The sequence below is a fragment of the Mangifera indica genome, chromosome 11 (assembly GCF_011075055.1).
Source record: "Mangifera indica cultivar Alphonso chromosome 11, CATAS_Mindica_2.1, whole genome shotgun sequence".
In the NCBI taxonomy this organism is placed as follows: Eukaryota; Viridiplantae; Streptophyta; class Magnoliopsida; order Sapindales; family Anacardiaceae; genus Mangifera; species Mangifera indica.
This window is the reverse complement of record NC_058147.1, coordinates 5,190,671-5,213,501: the sequence shown is the minus strand read 5'-3', so window position 1 is coordinate 5,213,501 and position 22,831 is coordinate 5,190,671. Positions and strand designations below refer to the sequence as shown.

Genomic DNA, 22,831 nt, shown 5'->3' with positions numbered 1-22,831 from the left:
TATAGATATAATTAGGGTTAGATTTAAATTGAGTTTAAGTTTAGTTTGATTTGTATGTCATTGAGTTTGAGCTCAAAATTTGACTAGTCGAGCTCATTTCAAATAAATTCGAATTTGATTCATTTTAAGTTCGAGTTCGGTTTGAATTTGAATTTTTAATTAATTCGTTATTAAAATGACATCGTTTTAATACATATTAGTTAAAACAATGTCATTTTGTATCAAAATTTTTAATTAGCGAGTTTAATGAGTTAAAAACTTCAAAGCTTAAGCTTAAGCTCAAACTCGAAAATAGTGAAGTTATAGGCTTGAGTTTGCTTGTGATTAACTCATTTTAGATTTATTCGAATTGAGTTTGAGTTTAAATTCATATGCAAATTCAACCCTAAATATGGCATAACATAATGAGATGCTTTGTTTGCCTTCTTGAAAACATTAAGATTTTTATAAAAGGAGAGGAGATGACCTTAGTTTGTATTTAAATTTAAGCTTTGGTAATATTTCATGTAGCGCTTGGAATGTTTGTCAATTTCGTTTACACTCCCTTAATTAAGTAATTATAACTAATTATTCTTATAAATGATCCATGCAGCTTTAACAGCTTCCAAGACTTTATTAACTTAATAAAATAATGATGGAGAGATTATATTTTAACGATATTATTTTAATCTCTTGAAAGAAACCAAGTTTATGTGGCGTCTTCTTCTTCTTTTTTTTTTATGTTTAACTCAGATCTAACGGACTTGTTTGTATTATACTTTAAATGGAATTCTTCCCGAAAGAAATAAAAGAGACCCCAAAAAAACAAAAGGGAAAAGCGGAGAAAACAAAGTCGGAGCTGAGAAACAAAGTTGTTGAATGCGTTACAGGTGGACAATATATCACAAATTTAATTATCTGTCTTTCATTTATTATGTCATAAATATTTTTAAAATTTAAAAATTTTTTGTATATAATTTTATAATATTATATTTTTATAAAATAATATATTAATATATATTAATAATATATATTCTATTATAAAATACGTATGATATCATATAATATTAAATTTATATCTTTTTTTATATATCATTTTTTATATTATGTCGTATATCATAAAATAATAAATATGTTTCAAATCAAATCATAACAAATTCACTGCGCGCGTATCCGCATCACATAACCACGTTTATTATCTGAAGTGCGGGTGTTACGTTGTGTTTATTTGGAGAGGCTGCTTGCTTTTTGTTTTGTTCTGTGCTCAATAAAGGCTGTTTCAAAAATTAAACCGCAGTATTAGTTGGTGGTTATTTATTTATTTATTTATTGAATAATATTTTTATTTAAAAATTAAATAAATTAAAAACTCACAAAAGTATAAATTATAATAACACAAAAAGAATTGCCACGAAATTCTGTTTTATTTGTAACGATACCTGAAAGGAAAAAAGAACTAACAACGGCATATATGATCCTGATGCTGAAATTTGAAATATTCATGTTGTAACTTCTCTTTAACTTTCATCTCCTTCTCCCTGAATTTTCCCCCTTTTTTTTAAATATTTCGCCTCCGTTACCTTCCTCCCTATTTAGGAGGGCATAATACTTCCTTCTTTTTTCTATCACTTTTTCCTCTGTTAAACCGTTGCCGCGTTCTCGTCTTCAGGTTCGTTTCTTCTATTTGTTATTTCCTTGTCTTATGATTTTGATGCATTGATCTTCCATCTGAAATCTTAAATCAGTTGATTAATCGGTTAGTTATAAGTTAAATCGCTTACTGTTAGTTATAATGTTATGATTCTGAAGAGGTAGTCATTCATTGGAATTAAGGCGTTTATTTTGCTTCACCTGAGGTTGATTTAATATGTAAAAACCGCTTTGCAATGTGATGGCTAGGCTTGTTTGCTTCTACTCCTCTGTTCACCATTGAAGAGGAATATAGAATGTTCGGACGTTACACTGTCCAACTACTGATTTCTGATAGCTTTCCTTCTAATATTTGCTTCTGACTTATGCACTGTTGTTGTTGTTATTAAATATTTGGATTCTGTTTGTTTAATTTTTGTATTGATGTTGAATTTCAGAATGGTGACTGCTGTCTTAAATACAGCCATTGGGACTCTTCAGTCCAATACACTTTTTAATACTTTTGGAGCTCATCATGAATTTGGAAATGTTCCGGTCAGATTGACTCCTAAAGGTTTCAAAGTCAATACTGAATTGTCAAGCAACTGGAGTTATGCCTCTGGCAAGAGGAATTTTGCATTTATTCAAGCTTCAGCTTCTCCAACTTTGGTGGATCATGTTTCATCCCCCTCAGATAACGACACCAGTGACTCCAAAAAGAAATCGAGTGAGCATTCTTCTTTTCTCTTCAAGTTTCATATAAGTTGGTGAGGAGTGGATTATTGTATATGTATCAAATCTCTGCCATACATCATATCAACTTGGAAAAGCCTTTTTCTTACTGTGTCTGTCAAAATTTTACAACTATTTTTGTGTCAGTCTCAGTTGGGAAAACCTTTCACTGCCAAATGTATGGTTTTGTTATTTTTTTTCTATTCAAGTTGAGTTCCCTTGTTAGTTGGTACATGGAGTCTGTTTACTTCTGATTTTTTGTGAAAACCTCTGATACTTATTTCCTAATCCATTACAGGCGAAGCAGCTTTGATACTGGTTCGGCATGGTGAGTCTTTATGGAATGAAAAGAATCTGTTCACAGGTTGTGTTGATGTGCCATTAACCAGGAAGGGTGTCGAAGAGGCTATTGAAGCTGGAAAGAGAATTAGAAACATACCTGTCGACATGATTTATACTTCAGCACTAATTCGTGCACAGATGACTGCTATGCTTGCCATGACCCAGCACCGACGTAAGAAGGTAGGATGACATAGGCATTTGACTTGTTGGTGTCAGAAAAAGTAAATTATGTCATTGATCTTTCTTGCAAGAGTGATATAGGCACGTCTTTAAGTTAGTCTCTCTTTACGTTTCTTTGGTGCAAAATTTTTTTATTGGTTGAGCATATTTAAAATTCTTTTCCACCCAAATGCATGTGTAAATATTTAAATATCTTCACAGCTTGCTTTGAATTAGGTTTTTTTTTTTTTTTTGACTCTACAAGAGGTCTGAATCCTGTGATTTCTTAAACTGCTAACATGCTAACCATTGATCTGCTGGCAGGTGCCAATCATTATGCATAACGAGAGTGAACAGGCAAGGTCCTGGAGTCAAATTTTCAGTGAAGACGCTATGAAGCAATCCATTCCAGTTATAACAGCATGGCAATTGAATGAAAGAATGTAAATAGTCTGCTTTTCTGACAATCCTTGCCTCCACCCCTCTTTCCTTTTTTTTTTTTTTCCCATTTCTGTGGCCCTTTATTTATTCTCAAACTACAAGCCTTTGTTCTCTTTAGGTATGGGGAATTACAGGGTCTAAATAAGCAGGAAACAGCTCATAGATACGGGAAGGAACAAGTTCATGTGTGGCGACGGAGTTATGACATTCCTCCTCCTAATGGTGAGAGCTTGGAGATGTGTGCTGAAAGAGCTGTTGCTTATTTTAGAGATCAGGTATGCAAGACTCTGCTTTTGTATATCTATCTACTTCATGATTTGTTTGTGTAATTCTTTTCTCTTTACATGTGTTATAAATTCACTGAGGACATTGGTTTGCAAAAATTCTTGATCCAAATCATTATTATTTCATAACATCTGATTGCTGTAGCTTTCATACTGCAGATTCAACCCCAACTTCAAGATGGAAAGCATGTAATGATTGCTGCCCATGGCAATTCACTGAGGTCCGTTATTATGTATCTTGACAAATTAACTACTCAGGAGGTGATTGACTTATTGTCTTTAAGCTTCAATATAGGCCATTTTTGTGGCACTTTCTTTGTTTGTATTCAGCAAATCTTGTCTCCCTTCTGAATCTATTTTCTTTTTCAAATTTTTAACAGGTAATCAGTTTGGAATTATCAACTGGAATGCCAATGCTTTACATATTCAAAGAGGGAAAGTTCATCAGAAGGGGAAGTCCAGTAGGACCAACAGAAGCGGGGGTTTATGCTTATACTAGGGTACAAAACTTTGGCCCATTCTTTTTCTTGATTTATTCAGTACTTTGTATATAATACCATAACTCATGGGCACAACATAGATCGAGTAACCAAGACTCTAATAATAGTCAACACCTGAGAAAGAAAATAAACAAAATTGTGATGGATTTTGTTTATGATGGCCCCCATTTCAACAGAAATCTCCCTGCAACATGAAAAACATAGTTAAACCTACTTTATCAGTGATATAAAAAAACTATAGCAACAGATCTAATCCTTCTATTTCACAAAAAAAAGAGTGTAAGAAAGAAATGTTTAGTCTATTCCAGTTAATTGTCAGCGTCTACTTGTTTTGTCCTTGAGTTAATTTAAGATCTGCAACCACCAATATGACACCTAACACTGTTCCTGTTTGAGTTACAGACTTTAGCTCAATATCGGCAGAAGTTGGATGAGATGCTTCATTAATGTCTCTGAAATGTAGGTAATTTTTTAATTTCTGGTTATCATCATCTTATGTTGCTGCTGTTATATGTTTTCAACATCAGTTTCTGAGTTGTTAGATAAGCTGGCACATTATATGGCGTTTTCAGGGACTTACAACTTATTTCATCACATCTGCCTCCCTGTTGGTGCCATCGTTGGATTACAAAAGAAGGAAATACACCCATCTGAAAGCCTACCGGTTATAGTTAAACCAGCAGGTCAGAAAACTGGCTATTGCTTTGTAGTAGTTGATGTTACTAGCCCTTGGCTTTGTTCAGAGTAGATGTTTGTGTCTGTGTGAAAGAAGAGCTCTGTAAGATGGACTTAAAGAAGACAAATTCACCCCCTGTTTGTGCCTCTTGAGAAGAACTATTGAGAAACAAGAAGATAACCCCATCAAATGAACTCAAGTTTAAAAAATTCATGCATTGAATGTTCACAATAATAAGATACAAGTTGAGAAAGGATGTTTAATTCTCATTCTACTGAATATGTTAAGCTTCAATGGTCACCATACCCCAAAAACAGGGCCAGTTTATGCTGTTTCATCTTTAGCCTAATGTGCTTCTCCCCCAACAGTCTTGCTACAGTCAGTAATTTCATTTGGGGACACAGCTTCTGAGTCTATTTCATCGGATGGCGAAGCAGCTGTTTTCTCTTTGTCAGAAATATCAGAATCAGAGTTTAAGTTAAAAGAATTGGAAGCAGCTAAAGTGAGGGTAGATTGGGGTTCTACTGGAGGACGACTTTCTTTTTCTTTTGCCCAAAAAGAGGGCATTCTCTTGTCATCTTCCTGCATCCTCTCGGCATATTTATCGATGTTGAAACCAGAGTTATCATTTCCACCAAATGCAGACTCCAACTTATCCATGTCAAATAGCTCCTCCATTATTTTCTTGGAGTCGAGATCATCTGAGTAAACAAATTTGACTTTATTCTGAGTCTTTGGCTCTAGAAAGGGTTTTACCACCTGCAGCAAGACATTATCCTAAATTTACAAACTGGTACATAAAAACAACAAATCAAACTAACAGTCATGGCATGTACCCTGAAGTTACAAACTGGTAAACAAAAAATACAAATCAAACAAACAGCCATGGCAAAGAAATGGTAGAAATAATATGAACATGGTTCTGGCAAAACACATGCTGTGAATGTATTCAATTATATAAAAGAGAGGCCACATTGGAATGTGCCCCTTAAATGATGTTTAGAACCTACCCAAGAAATCGTATTTCATAAGCAAGACACTAACTTGTAGGTAACATTAAAGCTTTCCACCCATATACTTAAATAAAAATGTCAAGTTTATATTGATGTTCAAATTAGTTTTTTTTTTCCCCAATCTAGAGCAGCAAAATATTAAAATGGAATATGTATCAAGTACCAAAGTTGCTGGCATACAGCCATGCAACCTACTTAACATCCTTAAATATATTTGCAACACCAAGTGGACAACTTCACACTTATTGTCTGAGAAGTTTGAAAGAATCATAGACAAGGTAAAGTGGGTTACCGTCCAGAATGGTTCAAAGAACTTGGGAGGGTTGTATAGTATCGCGAGACCAAGGCGCTCTGGATAACGGTCTTGTAAAACATGGGCTGTTTCCCGTGTTACCTTCACTGAAATGTGTGATAAATTGAAACCTTGGAAATCAATTAGCCAGACCATCTGTTCCTGGTCTGGTAGCATATTTGAAATAGCATTCTCCATGCAATACACCAAATATCTAATTTGTCCTTTAGTCGACTTTGAATTCTGCAGTCAAAACAAACTTGATAAATGATAAACAGCAGACACATAAGTAATCTTCTGCAAAACTTTTAATCTCGATGCACGACAATCATGTATTACATAAGGTCCTGCAAGGCCAAATATCAATAAATATTCAAAAAAAGTTTTATTACAATTTTCATTTACAACCTTGCAAGATTTCCTCTGCCACCAATGCATTATAATTAATACATTCAATGCTACAAACTTAATAATTCATCAGAAGAGAATCTAGAAAGCAGTCCAGATTAATGAGCCTCATTAGAGAAAAAGAAAAACAATTATGCGACAGGGATCTGCTCAATAATTTAATTATTTCTGGAAGATGAAATCTGTGCTTGAATAGTTAAAAGATTCAGATGATCTGGATAGTCTCCAACCAATAGGAAATAGCTGCTTTCCAGATAATCACAGAAACAAAGAAAGGGGATTATCCAGAACAAACCTTGCAAGCAGGTCTCATGACAAGAACTGTTCTCCCATACTTGTCAACATAATTTGATCTGTAGATTTTCCCTGTCTCTGCTTCACGAGCAACCTCATCCTACAGCCCAAGTGAAAAAAGAGACGTTAAAAGCATAAATAGTAAATAAAAAACAACATTTCCTCATCTAAGTGGAATATCAAAGCTACATAGAAGGTAACCAGAAATATAATCAGGCTTCATTTTATTGCTGATGATCTGATAGCATTAACCTTCAGAAATAGCATAAAAACTTATCCAAGAAGAATATATTTGGTCTGAGAATTCTGCCTTAAACATAGCCAAAAAGTCCGGTGGAAATACACGGTAGCGTACCCAACGAATCTCTTCTGGTTTGTATTCTGCTCTCCATTTTAATGTTTCTTTTAACATTTTAGTTGCCTTCTTGACATTCCAATTCCGTGCCGTTAAATATCTTGAGACTGCTGCATCAGAGCAATAAATAGATGACCTAGTAGACAATGGCCCCAGCAACTTCCTCACCTCATTAATCTGCATATATAAAATGGTTTTATGTTGTTCACATCTTATTCTCTAGACACACATAGTGACTTTTGCATGCCTCAATTCTGTAAATATATAACATGTAAAAACTAATGATATCAAGCTCATTAGACAGATGACCTTAGCTTGCTGCTCTTCAGATGAGAAGGGCTTCTCACAACCATTTGACGGAGATTGCTTTATACTGTCGCTCATAGCTTACAAGAAGTCTCCCTGTAGAGTCAAGAAATGGAAATTTTAGAACTTCGGTGTTGACTACCTGAGTCACTGTTCCATCTCAATTCTTTTAATCCCTTCATCTTTACTATTACATGAATGTAAAAGTAAACATCGTTATCCAAAAAGAGAAATCATAATTCTTTACCAAAAACATAACAATAAACAGCTATAAGATATACAAATGTCTTCACAAAATACTAATATACTTAATATTATTGGTGAACATTTTTAAAATGAAATCTTACAGAAATCTTAGACCATTAGATTAAGGTACTTTGAATGGTTGGCATTGCATCTGGCATATATCATTGATCCTAGCGAATAATTCAAGTTCAAAGAAATTATTACACTAATGCTTTATTTGGTTTGTGACAAAATGTAGGAAAGTAACCAATACATACACAAAATAATAATAATAATAATAATCACACAAAAGAATTTTCTAAATAAAAGCCTACATAGGTAGGCTGCTGAAGCATACAAATATGTGCTAATTTTTATGATGAGAAAATAAATCCAAAACATGAAGAGACATTCACAATAAAAAGTGACACACTTTGTACGCCAATTGATTGGCTGTATTTATCAAAGGAGGGTTAAAGCGTAGATTCTACACCGAAAAGTTTTTATAATATCTTGCATAGAGAACATGAATAATAACATCCCAGAACATAGAAATCTTTCTAACTATTATCAGGTCCGCGTTCTCTTCTTTTACTTCCCAAAGTCTAGATATTTTCCGGTGGTTTGTTTCTGTTCTATATCCTCTTTGGCTGACAAATAACTGATTCTGTTTATGTACATTACAACTAAAAAACCGTAAAAGAATTATATTCCTCCATATACAAAGTCAGCAGAACTTAACCAAATATATATAATTTATGAGGCTTTAACTCTGCTTTATCACCCCATTTCAGTATAATTAGTTCATACTCAGCGTGAAAGATGCATCTATGACAATGCTTACATGTTCACAACAACAACTTACCCGTCTCCTAAATTACAAACAACCACTAAAGACTAACATTTGGGCAATTTGATAAGACTGGAATATAATGAATCAAGCAATTATAATTATACTTGGTTCCAATACAACAACAGTTATATTTCCCTATTCCACAACAGATATTACCAGCAATTAAGCTGCTCATACTTTCTTCAACGATCAAGCTACGTGCCTAAATCCAACATGCTAAAAATATATTTTTTATTTTCAAAATATAAAATATAATCTAACTAATCCAAGAAGGTTTAGCCAGATGGAACAATCTGATCAAACCAAAACATCCTTAAAACACGGAACCTCAGCTTTAACGAGTAACGCTCTATAAAACGCATATATATATTGAAATGAAAGGCTAAAAAGAAGAAGATTTAGGGGAGGCACTAACCTGAGCGATCGAAGAATTTAATCCTGAAACGAACAATTATTTGGGAGCTCCTTAATCAGTGAAAACCAGGAAACCAAGGTCAACTTATGAAAGAGTTATCGTGCAATTTAAAAAAAAAAAAATTGCGAGATGTAGCGTGATTGTCTTCTTTGATGGAGTTTTTCACTGGGATCCACTCGTTGAAGAAACCGGGAAGTGGCAAGTGCCTGCGGTGTAATGTAGACAAAACTTTAAAAATTTTGAATTATTTTCAGTTGACGATGGAAGGTACATGTGGACATTGTGGTCCTTTCCATAAATGTCCTTTGATGTTAAAGCAAAGTAATTTCATTTGAATGAATTACCCAAAAAAAAAAAATTCCGGCTAAATTCAAAATTAAAAGGTAGTTTGGGTGATCGAGTCAGATAGTCCCTGTTATAGGCAAGGCTGGACTCGAACTGAGTTTATTCAAACTCGGGTTCAAGCTTAGTTCTAAGGAGTCTAAAATGAATCAATCTTATACAAACTTGGTCAAGTTGGAGTTACTCGTCAAATTTTTTAATCAAAAATTTTGATACAAAGTGACATTGTTTTGATTAATATGTACTAAAACGATGTCATTTTAATAACGAAAAATAAGTCAAATTAAATTCAAATCGAATTTAAACTTAGCTTTCACGAGCTTAACAAGCTTAAGCTCAAACCGAACAGAGCTTGAGCTCGACTCAACTCAAATTCAACCCTAGTTACAGGCAAGTCACAACAATATTCAGTATACGCAGATAACCTTGTTGATTCCAAAATTCAAAAAGAGTGATTCTTGTTTGACACACAGTAACAAAGAAGCCTCCATGTTTTTTTTTGGCCAAATGACTTATTCCCATTCAAGGTATAGTATAATCCAAAATTGATATTTGTTAATTTTTAAAAACACAAAATCTCATTTATAAGTTAATTTTTATTAAAATTTTCAATTAGTTGAGGTAAAATCATTATTTTGATAATAATATTAAAAAATATATAATTTATTTATTTTCATCATTAAATTTTAAAAAATAACAATTTCATCTCAATTAAAGTTTTTGTAATTTTGAAAAATCATATTTTTTTTTTCAAAATTTAGGGTTTTCTTTCCACTCCTCTCTAGCAATATCTTTAGCCACTGATGACTTTTACGAAACTCTCTAACCTATCTTTGATCACCACCTTCATTTGGATTCATCTAGATTAGACAAATCCAAACAGTGTGGACGAGTCATACCTTTTGGATTCGTCCAATCCATACGAACCCAGATGAAGATGTCACTGGATAAGAGAAGAAAGAAAACCCTAGGTTTTAGATGAGGGGGAGGGGGGTGGGAGAGATGATGCGACTTTTCATAATTAGAAAACTTTAATCATAGTTAAAATTATTAGTTTTTAAAACTTAAAAATAAAAACAGAGTGAATTATATATTTTTTTAATATTATTATAAAAATAATAATTTTACTTTTTATTCTAACTAAAAATTTAACAAAATTAATTTATAGATGAGATTTTAAATTTTTTAAAGTCCGCAAATATCAATTTTGGATTACAGTATATATTAGGTGAGAATTAGTCTTTCGGCCTTCATTTATTTGATTTGGATGGATTGGTAAGTGGACATTAATTATTAGACATTGGTATAAACTACCCATCATTCATACCTAAACCTAATACGCCTCACCATCATATTGAATTGAATTAATTTCATTCAAACTTTCAACCAGCACTCCACACCAAATTTGAACTAACACAAGGAATAATACCATCTATGTTTGATGACAATTCACAAAACTTACGCCAGTTTTCAACAATACTAGTTCATTACGCTATTTAAGAAGTAGAGGTTATTATTTCCAGCAAGCCAATCACCTAAGGATTGCGAAGTAGTAGGCAGGTCCTGAATCGGTTTTCCCAGTTCAAAATTAATTCAGATGAAAATTTGGATTAAATAGTTTTAAGTTGTAATTTTTTCACCCTCGGTTTATAAAGAAAACAAGCACATGAAAATAATATTTTTAGTAACACGATATTTTATAATGGAATAAAGACAAACTAAAATGCATCAAAACCTTATTCAAAATAATAATAAAACAAACCTAACTCGCTCGCCTGTCAGGTAACGTTAAAAATGGAACAGCATCAATTGTTAATACTAGAATATAAGCAGAAACGACTAAAATTTAATAGTGCCAAAGCTGAGAACAGACCATCTCCCACATGGACGCCATATTCCATGTGCCAACCAATAGCTCCTCAGACGTCTACGAAACAGAAAGAAGGTAACCATATTCTAATATTAAGCCGTTGAAATAATTCCTTCTGTAGAAAGGCAGGTACCAAATGACAGACTAAGCTAAATCAACATCCAAGCAATTTCACATGGTCCTCTGTTTTCTACACGACTAGAAATGGAAAGATGGTTTGGCATTACACAAAAGCACTTTTTGTGACGTTAAAAAAAGTACAGTTTAAGAATTTTTACTTTTCATGTCATATCTACAGAATTTAAAAAGAATTTGAATCCGATCCACAGCCAAAGATGTATGTACAAGTCAATTGACACTACAAATGCCTATGGTATTTGAATTTCTTAGGGAGATGTTGTACTCTACTATTTCTATACAGAAATTTTGAATTTCCCCACCTGTTCTGAGGCATACAAATTTACTTCCATTAGAAGAACGGAATAGAAAGAAAATTCAGTTAACCATTTGACATCCTGCATACCTTTTCGGAAACCATTCTCTTGTGCATCTGCATGTCCAAAGAATGTAACATAACATCTTCCAAATGAGAACTCTTGAGTGAGACACTTATAGTCAAACCAGGAGTCAACAGCATATAATGAGGTGAGCTACAGCTACAAAGTTACGTGCCGCCCATAAATGAGAAGCCTGACCCAGCTCCCACATCAATCAATACATTGGCAAAATGGTCAAATTTAAGTTGTCTAGAGTTACCATCTCATGTATCTAAGTCAGCAGAAAACTTGATGCGAAGCCAAAAAAAGGTAAAGTATCTTTTTGCCGCCAATGGATTCCTGTATTAAATTTACCACAACATAAGCAGTGAAACTGAAGATCCATGTACAAGCATCAAAATGCTGAACTATCAGAAGACTTGGAATTATTCTTACCAACAAGACCTGTACATTGGTGGACTAAGGGTTGAGACTCAACATACTACCCAAAAGTATCCGCCTTTCATGAAATCACAGGATCAATTCTCAGACCTTTAGAATCCAACCATGCCTTTGTGCACAAGTTAGAACCCAAGTTACCGTCTTTCCTTATGTGGCTGACAAAGTGCTCAGCACCTGCTTGTTTCAGATTAATTTCAGCCAACCAATGATGCTTGCACAAAGAGCAAATGTTCCTGCCAGCCATTCCAGCTCCAAGAGCTGGCACCACAATCACTAAACCAGAATATTCCATGACGCTCCCTGGACTGCATAAGGATTTTGCCAACCATAAACAACTAGGAATCTCTCTTTGTCAAAATTCCACCAGAATTTTGCTTTCTCTGTATGCCATACTGCCAAGCATCCCTATATTTATCACCTGATTGGTCAAAGTCATCCAGGGAATTTTCCAATGACTTAAAGGAACGGTAATTTCCATTCCGAGGTATCTTCTCCTCATCTTCTGATGGTGTTCCAGACCTGGACTCTGTGTGTGGATTCAATGATCTATGTCTTGGTCCAGCTGATCTCAAACCTCTTGCATTGTTGGAAATCTTACCCTGTGAGGAATAATAACCCTGTCCTTTTACTGTTAGTGATGCCAAAAATTCCTTTGGAAGGGAGTCCATACCCATGTAACAATTCCTTGTCTTGGCATCCGCAATTAATGCAGCCCAGTCATCAGATTGGATTAGAGCATTCGCATTTCCCATAACCTGTGAAACAACAAACTTCTATATTTAGACATAAAAACCCAAATCAAGTCATGAGTATCTGTGGATCAGAGTGTAAAAAAATAAAGAAAAGGCAAAGAAAAGGAAAATAGACAGAAAAAAGAAAACCATACCCAAAGAGCCCGTCTTGCACGAGTAAGGGCAACATTCATACGGCGAATATCTGAGACAAAGCCAACCCCATGACTTGAGGCTCGCACACAAGACATGATAATAACATCACGTTCCTGGCCTTGGAAGGCGTCTACAGTATTAATATACAAGTCCTTTCCTTCTTCTGATGCTAAAACATTTCGAAATTCATGCTGAAGGCATTTTAATTGCAGCTTGTATGGTGTGATTATACCAATGGAGACTTTCCCCAGACCCAAAGACTTCAAAGTTTTCTGAAGATGCTCATACAAGCAAACACCCAATTTTGCTTCATCAATGTTCTGATAAGAAACAGATCCACCTCTATGGGACTCCCTACCATGGATGACATCATAGAAAACATAAGGCCTGAGTAAAGGATCCTTGTAGTAGACCTCATCAGGTAAATTAGCAACACTTTCACTGTCAGTGAGGCGTCCTTGGTAGAAATGCCTTGAAGGAAAATCCCGAATATTAGGATGCATCCTATACTGTACAGATAGCAGCATTGTTGGACATCCTGCTTGCTGGAACCTCTCAAACAGGCTCCTGCTGTATAGCAAGGTTCCAGCTGCCTTGCTGATAACTGTTGCAGGAAGCTGCTGAGGATCCCCAACAAGAACACATCGTGCTGCACCAAGAGCAAGGGGAGGAAGAACACCAACTTCACTTGCTTGGGCTGCCTCATCAATGACTACCATATCAAAACCATGAGTAAGGCGAGAGAACAACTTGCGCCCACTGCTTGAGACAGTAGTGAAAACAATCTCAGCCTCATTGGCATAACTTGCTTCAAGACTAGATCGGGCATCTTCCAAATTAAAGTTGCTACCAAGACGAAACATACTTTCTAATGTATGAAAGCGAGACATCTCAACAAGACATTTATCCCTATCTTCAACCACAGCAGCAAGGCGCTGCAGCAATGCATCCCGTTTGTGGTCCCGAGCAATAAGAACATCAGGGTCAACACCCACAGATCCTTGTGAACGAATGGCAGCAGCTATTGCAGTAAGCTCCATTTTGAGACTCGCTATCTCCTGAGACAACATAGATTCACGAACTTTTAATTTGTGCATCGTTCCTAAAACTTCATCACGGCTTTTAAGTAAAAGTTGCTCAGTTCTACGTTCAACAGAGACTGCCTGGGCTGCACGTGTTTGTGAATCTACCCCAACTCGTGCTACATCAGGTCGGTAAACCTTCATCTCACCATCAATGAAACCACGATCAAGAACACGTGCAAGAAGTTCATCAGTTGCAGCATTCGAAGGAGCACAAACTAACATTCTGGGTTTTGGGCAAAGTTTTGGAAGGGTGCGCAGAAGATTTTGGTCCATATTTTGAAGAACCTCATCAATTGATCCCGAAGCAATATTGTCAGAATTGCTCTCATTAGCATTCTTATAGCTCTCAGGTGCAAGTTTCTTTAGCAAAGAATTGTAGTAGTGCTGATACTGAACCAGATGTATGACATTCAGCATTCCCCACACTGTGTGAGTCTTACCTGTTCCAGGAGGTCCTTGAACTAGAGTAAAGGGCCATGGACTCTTAGTCATCCCACTGCTGGTACCAGCAGCAGTGTGCATAGCCGCCCATTGGATTGCTGCAAGCTGAGGTCCATTGAAAGACCTATGCAAATGATCAATAAAATTCTGAGTGAAGCATTCAGGCATGGTGGGGGTCTGATGCTCATATTTTGGGAAGTGCTCTGGGCTGGGCTTAAGGATTGCAGTTTGCATCTAGAAAAAGAGAACTTATATAAGTTTACAGTAAAACACAGTCATCATAAACCAAAATAAGAAAAGGTCCAGCGAACACCTGAGGATTGAGACGACAAAATGCATGCAAAGCAACATACTCCCGCTGGGTGGTTGCAAGAGAACCAAGCACAGTCAAATACCATGTCCCTTTTGAATGAAGTTTCCTCAGAATATGATCATCATCTTCGAAGCTGCAAAAAGTGCCATTTTAATAAGAAAATAAACTGAAATTATTGATTAATCTAGCTAAACTTGAACATCTTTGTGGATAAAAGCACGAAATACCAATCAAACTACACAACACCAGGACAATAGTCAAAAGATGTTTACCTGTTAGGATCATATGAGTCCCCAACATAAAAATGAAGAATTGCCCCTGGGGGATCACGAGTATCAACAGGCACGTGTCGTCTAACAGTGCCAGCCACTCGTCCAGTAACCTCAGGCTCCTCCCCATCTTCACTTGACAGCATGTGGTTCCTCTTGGTTCTGACTGCTTGAGAAAATAAGAGTTACATTTACAAGATATAAAGCTGAAAGCATTAACAACTGTGTCATAAAATGAAAAACAATCATCTTACCTGATCCAGGCCTAGGGGTTGAAAGAACTGCAACATCACCCTCCTTAAACACCCACTTCCACTCATTTGTTGGACGGATTATCACATCATACCATCCTATGTCAGCATAAGAAAATTTCAGCAAGTTAACAAACCAAGACAAACAACTACGTTTTATTCCCAGAGTGACTTGGGATATATATTTTACTTTACACAAACATAGAAAAAGAATATACATGAAGAGTTCTCTTCATTTTTCCAATTTTCAACTAGCTCAAAATCAATGACATAAAAAATATAATTACAAAATAATAATCCAACTAACCCTGCAACCAAAACAGACACCAGATAACCTTCGACACTTTCAGGCCTATTTGTAAACATTGTTTTTTCAAAAGTAAATTAAAGAAATTGAAATCATCTATGTATTTTTCAATAAAACAGAGATCAAAATGTAGCACATGTTGGTCTAAAGATAATTATTTTCAGTTTCAAGTTTTGCTAACAACAAAGTTAAAAAACAAACATTTAAGTACCTCTCTCACGTCTTTCAATGCTCTTTATATGAACCACTATATGTGTATCTCTTGAACCTGTTTCAGTCAACTCTTCCCATGTGCTGTATAGTTGAGCTCTGCATTCCTCAAAGAGCAATGGCTCAAAAACTCTAACATACTCTTCTACTGATTCAAACCGTCCCGGAACACGTTGAAGTTCACTCTCCTCTGATGCATCATATACTCAATCAGTAACATAGAGAAAATAGCGAATATACAAAAATAAACTTTGAAGGCATGGGGCCCCAAAAAAATAATTCAAACAATGCTGAGACAAAAACTACCATAAGGATAATAAACTGATCACCTCCTAAATATAAACAGGATGACAACAAGAAAGGGGAAAACTCAAGTTTAAGGATATTAATTCATCATGCACATATGAAAACAACATATGTAACTGCCAACAATCATAACTACAGGGAAAAAAACTTCCAAACACAAATATAAAACTGCAGCTTTTCTTATGATATTAATAAGTATAGATTTTGAAATTTGATTACTGATTCCACCCAACTGACAACTTGTAGGATTCCCACCTTATGCAGCTGTAAGTATCCCTTTTATAGGCTTGAGTCTGAGCAATAGAGACTTGAACATTTCTTTTAAGAACTTGAAAAATCCCAAGTGATCCACAATTCCAGACCAGATTTTGATGGTAATGCAAAATTTAAATGGTACATTGTATAAAATGAAATGCAGCTAACACATAAACATATTAACGTAGCTCTTCACTCCTCTCTCCAAAACAACAAGACTGAGAATTGTAATCTGTAACACACAAGAGCCATATAAGGGTGATAAGATACAGTGAAAAGAAGTAAAAAAGGTATACCGATGGAATTTAGAATCTTGCTTACAAACATAAAATCTCATCACCTTTCCATGTCCTTTGAGTGTTACGATTCTCAATAGTGTTATAATTGGAGGGACATGGAGAACTGGCATGAAAAAATCATGAAAGCCGTAAATGCATGTGAACCAAAAAAAAAAAAATCAACAAAAGAGGGAGAACTCAACATATCAGTCGGTTACACAAATATTTATCAACATACAATTACCTGGGTGGTGCCAAAACTTTTCATTGGTCACCTCCCGTATAAGACGTTCAACTGATGTGTCCTGATACAAGTTACCAACAACAGTTGACTTCTTAGCAGGAGGATGTTTCTTGTTTCCCAGCTTAAGTTCAATGAAACTTTGGCTCACTGGAGCTGACTTTTTGTTAAATTGAGAATTTTTCAGCTGCCGTGTATCTGTTGGTTGTTTCCATGAGCTCTGTCTTGGGATGTGTGGCTGAGAAACCTCTGCAGAAAAATCAGTACCACTGTTTACTCTCCGAGGCCTACTTAATGGTCCAGGATTCATATCACCATTAAATTCAGGTTTTGGTTCATAAGGTTCCAAATTAGTGACTCCATCATTACATGATGACGCATCATATTGTTTCTGATCCTTATTTACTGGCTGACCATGCTTTTCTCCACCACGTTCTAAAGGTGGAAGTATTGTACGAACTTCCTTAGTAATGCGAGTGATGATGGGTGGGTTCTGCCTCCTTGGTGTTGAAGTTTTCAATGAGCCAGCTTGCTTGACATCTTCCAAATTAAGGAAAACAGTCTGTCTATTGCGTTTCTTCCCTAGCATTGCTTCTTTCTGCTGATCTACTTTTCGCTTGCCTAGATTATTTGCAAACTTGTTTGAATGACTTCCTTCAATACCTTTAACTTCTCTTTGTTTTGGAAGCAAGCCAGCCTCTTCCTGACCATCTGTAGATGGATCACCTTTACTGCTGCCTTCAGAATGTTGGATATTGTTACTTCTCTGTTCACCTGGATCTTGATCCGATACTGACAAAGCACGTCTACTATTTTCATCCCTACTGCCTTCATGATTATTAATATCCACACTAGCAGCAGTACAATCCATGACTTCAGGCATCTCTTGCCCTTCTGGAGCTTTATCCTGCTCATGCAAGCTAGCACCAGGATATGCATCAGCAGAACCCTCAGCATCAGACCATTCCCCTTCTTCTCTTTCAACAACTACAGCACTTCCAGAACCAGGAGCTTGTGATGGTGACACTTTAATCTCTTCACTACTACTGGACTTCGATGAAGATGATGCAAACTGACAATTCAGATCCTCAGCCTTCTGCACAGGACACACTCCATGGCCCTGAGCAGCTTTCGGTCGAATGAAAGGCTGAAAACCTGAAACAGAAGACGCATGTGAGAAAACATGATTATTAGTTATTCTTTGAGGACCCACTGACGGAACAAACAAGTCAGAAGAGTGGGGTTTCAAAGAGGGAAGTGCTTTCTGAGGCTCGGAACAGAAAACTCGGTCATTTTCCTCGTCATCCTCTGCAGGGGGTTCATTAAGATCAAATAACAGCCTTCCTCGAGATCCCATTTCATATGCAAATGCATACAAAGGAAACTGTGTATTGAGATAAGTCCAATTGGCACTCTTTCTGTTCTCTTTTCAGCAAGAAATGAACATGACATACCAACTGCAAAGGAATAGAAAAATTCTTGGCGGTGTCAGAAAGTTTATAAATCAGTGGGTTCGGCAAATTAAATTCTACAAAACTAAATGTTCAGGGGAGGAAAGTATATAAACACTTAAAAACAAGCAAAAATTACTAAACAATTGGTATCTTCCTATGATGCTGACTAGAAAAATAACAACTAATGAAACCAAACATTTGGCATAAAACGTACCTCCTAGACATATAGACTTAGAATGAAAGCCTCTACTATTTCATAAGGAATATAATCTAAAAAACAGCTAGAGTCACCTAACAATTCTTCCATATTTAGTAATACATTTATCTAAAAACCCGAATACCCAATATAATATGAAAGAGCAATAATACACAGGTCACAAAGCACAATAACTTCTTGAATAATTATAAGAAAATCATTGAAGTAGCAGAAGTCAAAAAACTTCACAGCAAACCCAGTGCCAAAGGCCCAGTATACAATAACATTAGTTTCACACTACAAAAAGTTAAAAAAGTCTGCTTCTTCACCTGCAGTGTTAGTCATTTCATCATTCCATATATCTCAACCAGATAAAAGGAAAGGAATAATATCACGCAAAATCGTCAAGATTTGTTTTAGAAATAACAACCAAGTAGCACTAATTCTGTTGAGACATCTACAGCACTTGAGCAACGAACATACTGTTTAAATCTTGGCAAATACAGAAAAAACATAGAAATTACAAATACACATACAAACCTAAACTTCTAGTATGTCACCAAACAATAAGAACCATCGAAAAACCATTACTGAAAACAATAGACTGGAAAGTGAAAATTCGACATCAAAAACATAAAAATGAATATAAAGAAACCACATTATCAGATAAAGATAAACAACATAGCATAAGAAATTCTTTTACCTAATCATATAGCATGACCTATTGTTCTCTAACAAACCAGAAGCTGACCAAGATTTATGATTAGCACGCATTAACATCACTAATTAAACCATAAATCACTCCAGATCGAAATTCATAATCGACCAAGATGTTTTTCCTAGGGTTTGAAGAAAATAAAACTCTTTATTCACGTTTTCTACAGTATTTCAATTAATCTATCAAAAAATTATCAAATCCCGTCCTAATTAGTCATCATTTACATCACGAACTGTTGTTCACAGATCAAGCCTAATTATCATTTTTATTAATTCCAAGTGAAGAACAAGTTAATGTCAAAGGCAAGACTCGCTCCATCTCTTTTTTTTTTTTTAAATTTTTTCCGATCTTCGATATGTTCTGACAATGATATTTCTGGAATAAATTATGTAAACAAGATTTAAATTCAAGAAAAAATAACAACTGCAGTGAAGAGAGAGGTTTTCTTTAATTTTTACCTCTTAAGAGCAGCTTTGAACCTAGAGAGAAAGAAATAGTAACAGAGAGATGGAGGCTCTATAGAAGGAAAGCAAAGAGAGCGAAGGCTATAATATGAGGAAAAGAAACGGTGTGGCGATGGGTTTATATAGGAAATAACGTGCCCATCTCGCCGCCCGTAATTTTCTCCGTTCACCGTTAAATACTCCCGGTGAGTTTTTAATCAACAACTTTTTTGATTGTTCGAAAGAAATCGAAATTACGAAAAGATCCCCCCACGCCCCTATATTTACACTTCTGCCTTCTTCGAATTCGCCGTGCACTAAACTTAAACTAGTGATCTAATCTAATAATCCAAGTAAGAGAAATGGATGGAGATCTAGAGATAAGGATAAGGGTAACTTAGGTAGTTCACATCTAAGGATAAAATATTATTGGAAGTCTGACTTGCGTGTACAATACTCACATGTAAGAATCTTGTGCTAAAGTGGTAATAAACATTGCTCTTGTTACGAGTGGGAACTACAACAAGTGCCACGTCGGCTGGGAGCATGGAGCATTGATGGGAGAGATGCCATTTGTGGGGATCTTAAGGGTAAATATGTCAAACAAAATGAGTACATCAGGGTTTGCTAGAGTCCCACGTGGGCTCAGGACGAGGTTAGACGGTTTCCTAAGGTTAACTTAACCCCACCGTAACGAGGATAAAGTTAAGTAACAAAATCGTTTTAAGATTTTGAAAGTATATTCTTTTTTTTTTGTTCATAAATGATTGATGGTAATTTAGTAAATTTACTAATTTATAAATCTTCCAATTGACTAATAAAAGATAAAAATATTTTATTATTACTTTACACGTTGCACTATTCTATCATATAACAAAATATGTTATGTTTTAATCTATTAGATTGTTGTCACACCCTCAATAGTCAAAGGCGAGCCCGTACGTCAACTTGACATATTGGACTCAACGAAAAATCGGAAGATGGCAAGGCTCCTCGGGACAACGGGCATGGTGGTTTTTACAAACTTTAATGGAGCATAAAAGAGAATGTTTATTTGCAATAAGGCAGAAATTTCATGTGGCTCTTTTTCGTTGCACCATATTTAAACTCTTTTGTATTGTTGGTAAATTACCAAGTTTTAACGTGCTGCCAATTATAATTTATACATCATGAATCCCGCAAAAAATTTTAAAGTTATAACATGAGTGATAGTAAAGGAAAGGGACTATTTTCTATCCATTTTTTAGGTCTATCTCAAACTAATACTCATGGGAGATAAAAAAAATTTTTTTTCACCCATGATCAAACTATCATCAAATTTCTCAGTTAGAGACAGAGACAAAATCGATATTTTATTGTTTATATTAAAAAGTTATAAAATTTGTTACTTTTTACCCCTCTTAGGTTTTAGAAACTAACATTTCATCCTTAACCAAATTTTAAACTTTGAAAACTAATATTTTCACCCCCAAACCTAGGGTTTCCATATTTTTCAAAACGTAACCCTCCCCATAACTTTCAAAAATAACAGTTTCACCTTCATTCTTCAACTTCATCTTCCGACGTCGTCACCGACCTCTTCCTTCTTCTAGTGCGACAGTGGTGGTGCAATGAAGAGATCTTCATTTCCTCGTCGCACGATGTGACGAAGAGACAGAGATCTCTTTGTCGCACGATCGTGCGACGAAGAGGTCTCTCTTCATCGCTCCACCTAGACGACGAAGGACGACGCTCCATCGCTCGTTGCATCATCTAGACGTGATGATATCGTCCTTCGTCTATTCTTCTAGATCTGGATGACAAAGGGTTGTCTTTCATCATCTTTTGTAGTCGAAAATACGAGATCGATGGAATGTGTTGGTCGTTGGTGGTGGCCGGAGAAGGAAACAAACCCTAGAAGTGAAATTTAAACTTTTTTAAACTTTGAGGATGGGTTAAGTTGTTAGTTTTTAAAACCTGGAGGGGGGAAATGATGAAATTTTAAAGTTTTAAGGTTTTAAACAGAAAAATATCGATTTTGCCCCTATCTCTAACTAAAAAATTAGACTGCAATTTGGTTATGGGTGGGGGAAAAGATTTTTTATCTCTTGTGGATATCAGTTTGAGTTTGAATTAGACCTAAAAAATGGGTGGGAAATACTCCTTTTCCCGTGATAGTCATGAGTCATGACCAGGAAAGTCTACGGGGGAGGAGAAAAGAAAATGACAATTTGACAAATTATTATTTATGTGCAAAAAGACAAATATAGCCTGTAGTATTCTTCTACACACAGTAGAAACACAATTTGAATGTTGTATAAAGGAAGGGTATTATTGTAAGTTTAGACATATATTGCGTTTTAATGAGATCCAATGAGCAATGCAGACAGAGAGTAGGTGGGGTGAGTGGTAAAGGTAAGAATAATTAGATCAGATTGGTGCTTGACCAAATCCCCGTCGTGTCTGGTGCGGCAACCTCGCCTTCTACGTTTGGTAAAACACTTATTTAAATTTAAACGCTTTTCAACCCACCACATTTTATATATATAAATATATATAGACACACATACACGCACACATATACGTATTCACTAATTTATATACAAATTAAAACTCATAATGGTCACCACCACGGCACCACAGATGCGGTTTAAACGAGTTGAGTGAGTCACCTCATGCCGATTGAAGGGCCTTAGCCATGGGAGATTTAGTGTGAACTTTAACAAGAACTGAGATGGAGAGATTATATCATAGCTTGATCCCGCATGAACGATGATGAGATCTGAACACAATAGTTATAAATTATATTTCTAAATTAACTTTATTAAATAAAGAAAAAAATTATTATTAAATTTATGGATCTTCTTTTAATTTGATGTATATTAAGAATCTAACCGAAGATCATATTTTAATACAGGTAATTAATTAAAATGATTTAATTATTATTTAGGGTTCATAGAATATAACGAAAACCTAAATTTAAATGCCAAAATATTCTCAACCTTTTCTATATGAACTCCGATAATATATACAAACCAAGTTTACAAATTTTCATTTTCATATTTTCATTCAAATTTCAACTTCTTGATTTCAAAATCAATGGAGAAAGTTCATTATATCTATATATTTATACGAAGATTAATTC

General features: G+C 35.3%; 3 protein-coding genes across 7 annotated transcripts; 1 reads left to right on the top strand and 2 right to left on the bottom strand.

Moving 5' to 3' along the window:
• The first annotated feature begins 1,478 nt into the window (after positions 1-1,478).
• LOC123229484 (2,3-bisphosphoglycerate-dependent phosphoglycerate mutase 1-like) lies at positions 1,479-4,995 on the top strand. 2 transcript variants are annotated; one of them, XM_044655329.1, is made up of 9 exons: positions 1,479-1,648; positions 2,067-2,335; positions 2,639-2,862; positions 3,166-3,284; positions 3,401-3,557; positions 3,726-3,827; positions 3,947-4,066; positions 4,469-4,529; positions 4,639-4,995. In XM_044655329.1, exons 2-8 carry the CDS (start codon positions 2,068-2,070, stop codon positions 4,511-4,513), a joined length of 1,035 nt encoding a protein of 344 aa, XP_044511264.1. In that variant the 5' UTR covers positions 1,479-1,648; position 2,067; the 3' UTR covers positions 4,514-4,529; positions 4,639-4,995. The 2 variants fall into 2 exon arrangements, with proteins under 2 accessions (XP_044511264.1, XP_044511263.1); XM_044655328.1 differs by having other exon boundaries at positions 1,480-1,648; positions 4,469-4,525.
• LOC123229485 (phosphatidylinositol transfer protein 3-like) lies at positions 4,933-9,043 on the bottom strand. The gene is made up of 6 exons (XM_044655330.1): positions 8,904-9,043; positions 7,414-7,506; positions 7,105-7,281; positions 6,751-6,849; positions 6,048-6,290; positions 4,933-5,501 (listed from the first exon to the last, which is right to left on the bottom strand). Exons 2-6 carry the CDS (start codon positions 7,486-7,488, stop codon positions 5,088-5,090), a joined length of 1,008 nt encoding a protein of 335 aa, XP_044511265.1. The 5' UTR covers positions 7,489-7,506; positions 8,904-9,043; the 3' UTR covers positions 4,933-5,087.
• Positions 9,044-10,969: 1,926 nt separating this feature from the next.
• Positions 10,970-19,959, bottom strand: LOC123229483. Of its 4 annotated transcripts, none has more exons than XR_006504887.1 (10): positions 19,723-19,959; positions 16,900-18,353; positions 15,818-16,006; positions 15,303-15,398; positions 15,052-15,214; positions 14,780-14,912; positions 12,940-14,700; positions 12,048-12,808; positions 11,639-11,951; positions 10,970-11,172 (listed from the first exon to the last, which is right to left on the bottom strand). XR_006504887.1 is itself a non-coding variant. In XM_044655327.1 (8 exons), exons 2-8 carry the CDS (start codon positions 18,251-18,253, stop codon positions 12,389-12,391), a joined length of 4,116 nt encoding a protein of 1,371 aa, XP_044511262.1. In that variant the 5' UTR covers positions 18,254-18,353; positions 19,723-19,959; the 3' UTR covers positions 11,315-12,388. The 4 variants fall into 4 exon arrangements, 1 of the variants encoding a protein (XP_044511262.1); XR_006504886.1 differs by lacking the exon at positions 10,970-11,172 and adding an exon at positions 11,315-11,555; XR_006504885.1 differs by lacking the exon at positions 10,970-11,172 and having other exon boundaries at positions 11,315-11,951.
• Positions 19,960-22,831: the final 2,872 nt, after the last annotated feature.

Coding starts and splice junctions, on each gene's coding strand:
- LOC123229484 (XM_044655329.1), top strand. CDS start 2,068: ATGGTGACTGCTGTCTTAAATACAGCCATTGGGACTCTTCAGTCCAAT. Junction 2,336..2,638: donor TGACTCCAAAAAGAAATCGA/GTGAGCATTCTT, acceptor AATCCATTACAG/GCGAAGCAGCTTTGATACTG. Junction 3,285..3,400: donor TGGCAATTGAATGAAAGAAT/GTAAATAGTCTG, acceptor TGTTCTCTTTAG/GTATGGGGAATTACAGGGTC.
- LOC123229485 (XM_044655330.1), bottom strand. CDS start 7,488: ATGAGCGACAGTATAAAGCAATCTCCGTCAAATGGTTGTGAGAAGCCC. Junction 6,850..7,104: donor AACCAGAAGAGATTCGTTGG/GTACGCTACCGT, acceptor CTTGGGCTGTAG/GATGAGGTTGCTCGTGAAGC. Junction 6,291..6,750: donor TCATGAGACCTGCTTGCAAG/GTTTGTTCTGGA, acceptor TTTTGACTGCAG/AATTCAAAGTCGACTAAAGG.
- LOC123229483 (XM_044655327.1), bottom strand. CDS start 18,253: ATGGGATCTCGAGGAAGGCTGTTATTTGATCTTAATGAACCCCCTGCA. Junction 16,007..16,899: donor AAAGTTTTGGCACCACCCAG/GTAATTGTATGT, acceptor ATGATGCATCAG/AGGAGAGTGAACTTCAACGT. Junction 12,809..12,939: donor GTGCAAGACGGGCTCTTTGG/GTATGGTTTTCT, acceptor GTTGTTTCACAG/GTTATGGGAAATGCGAATGC.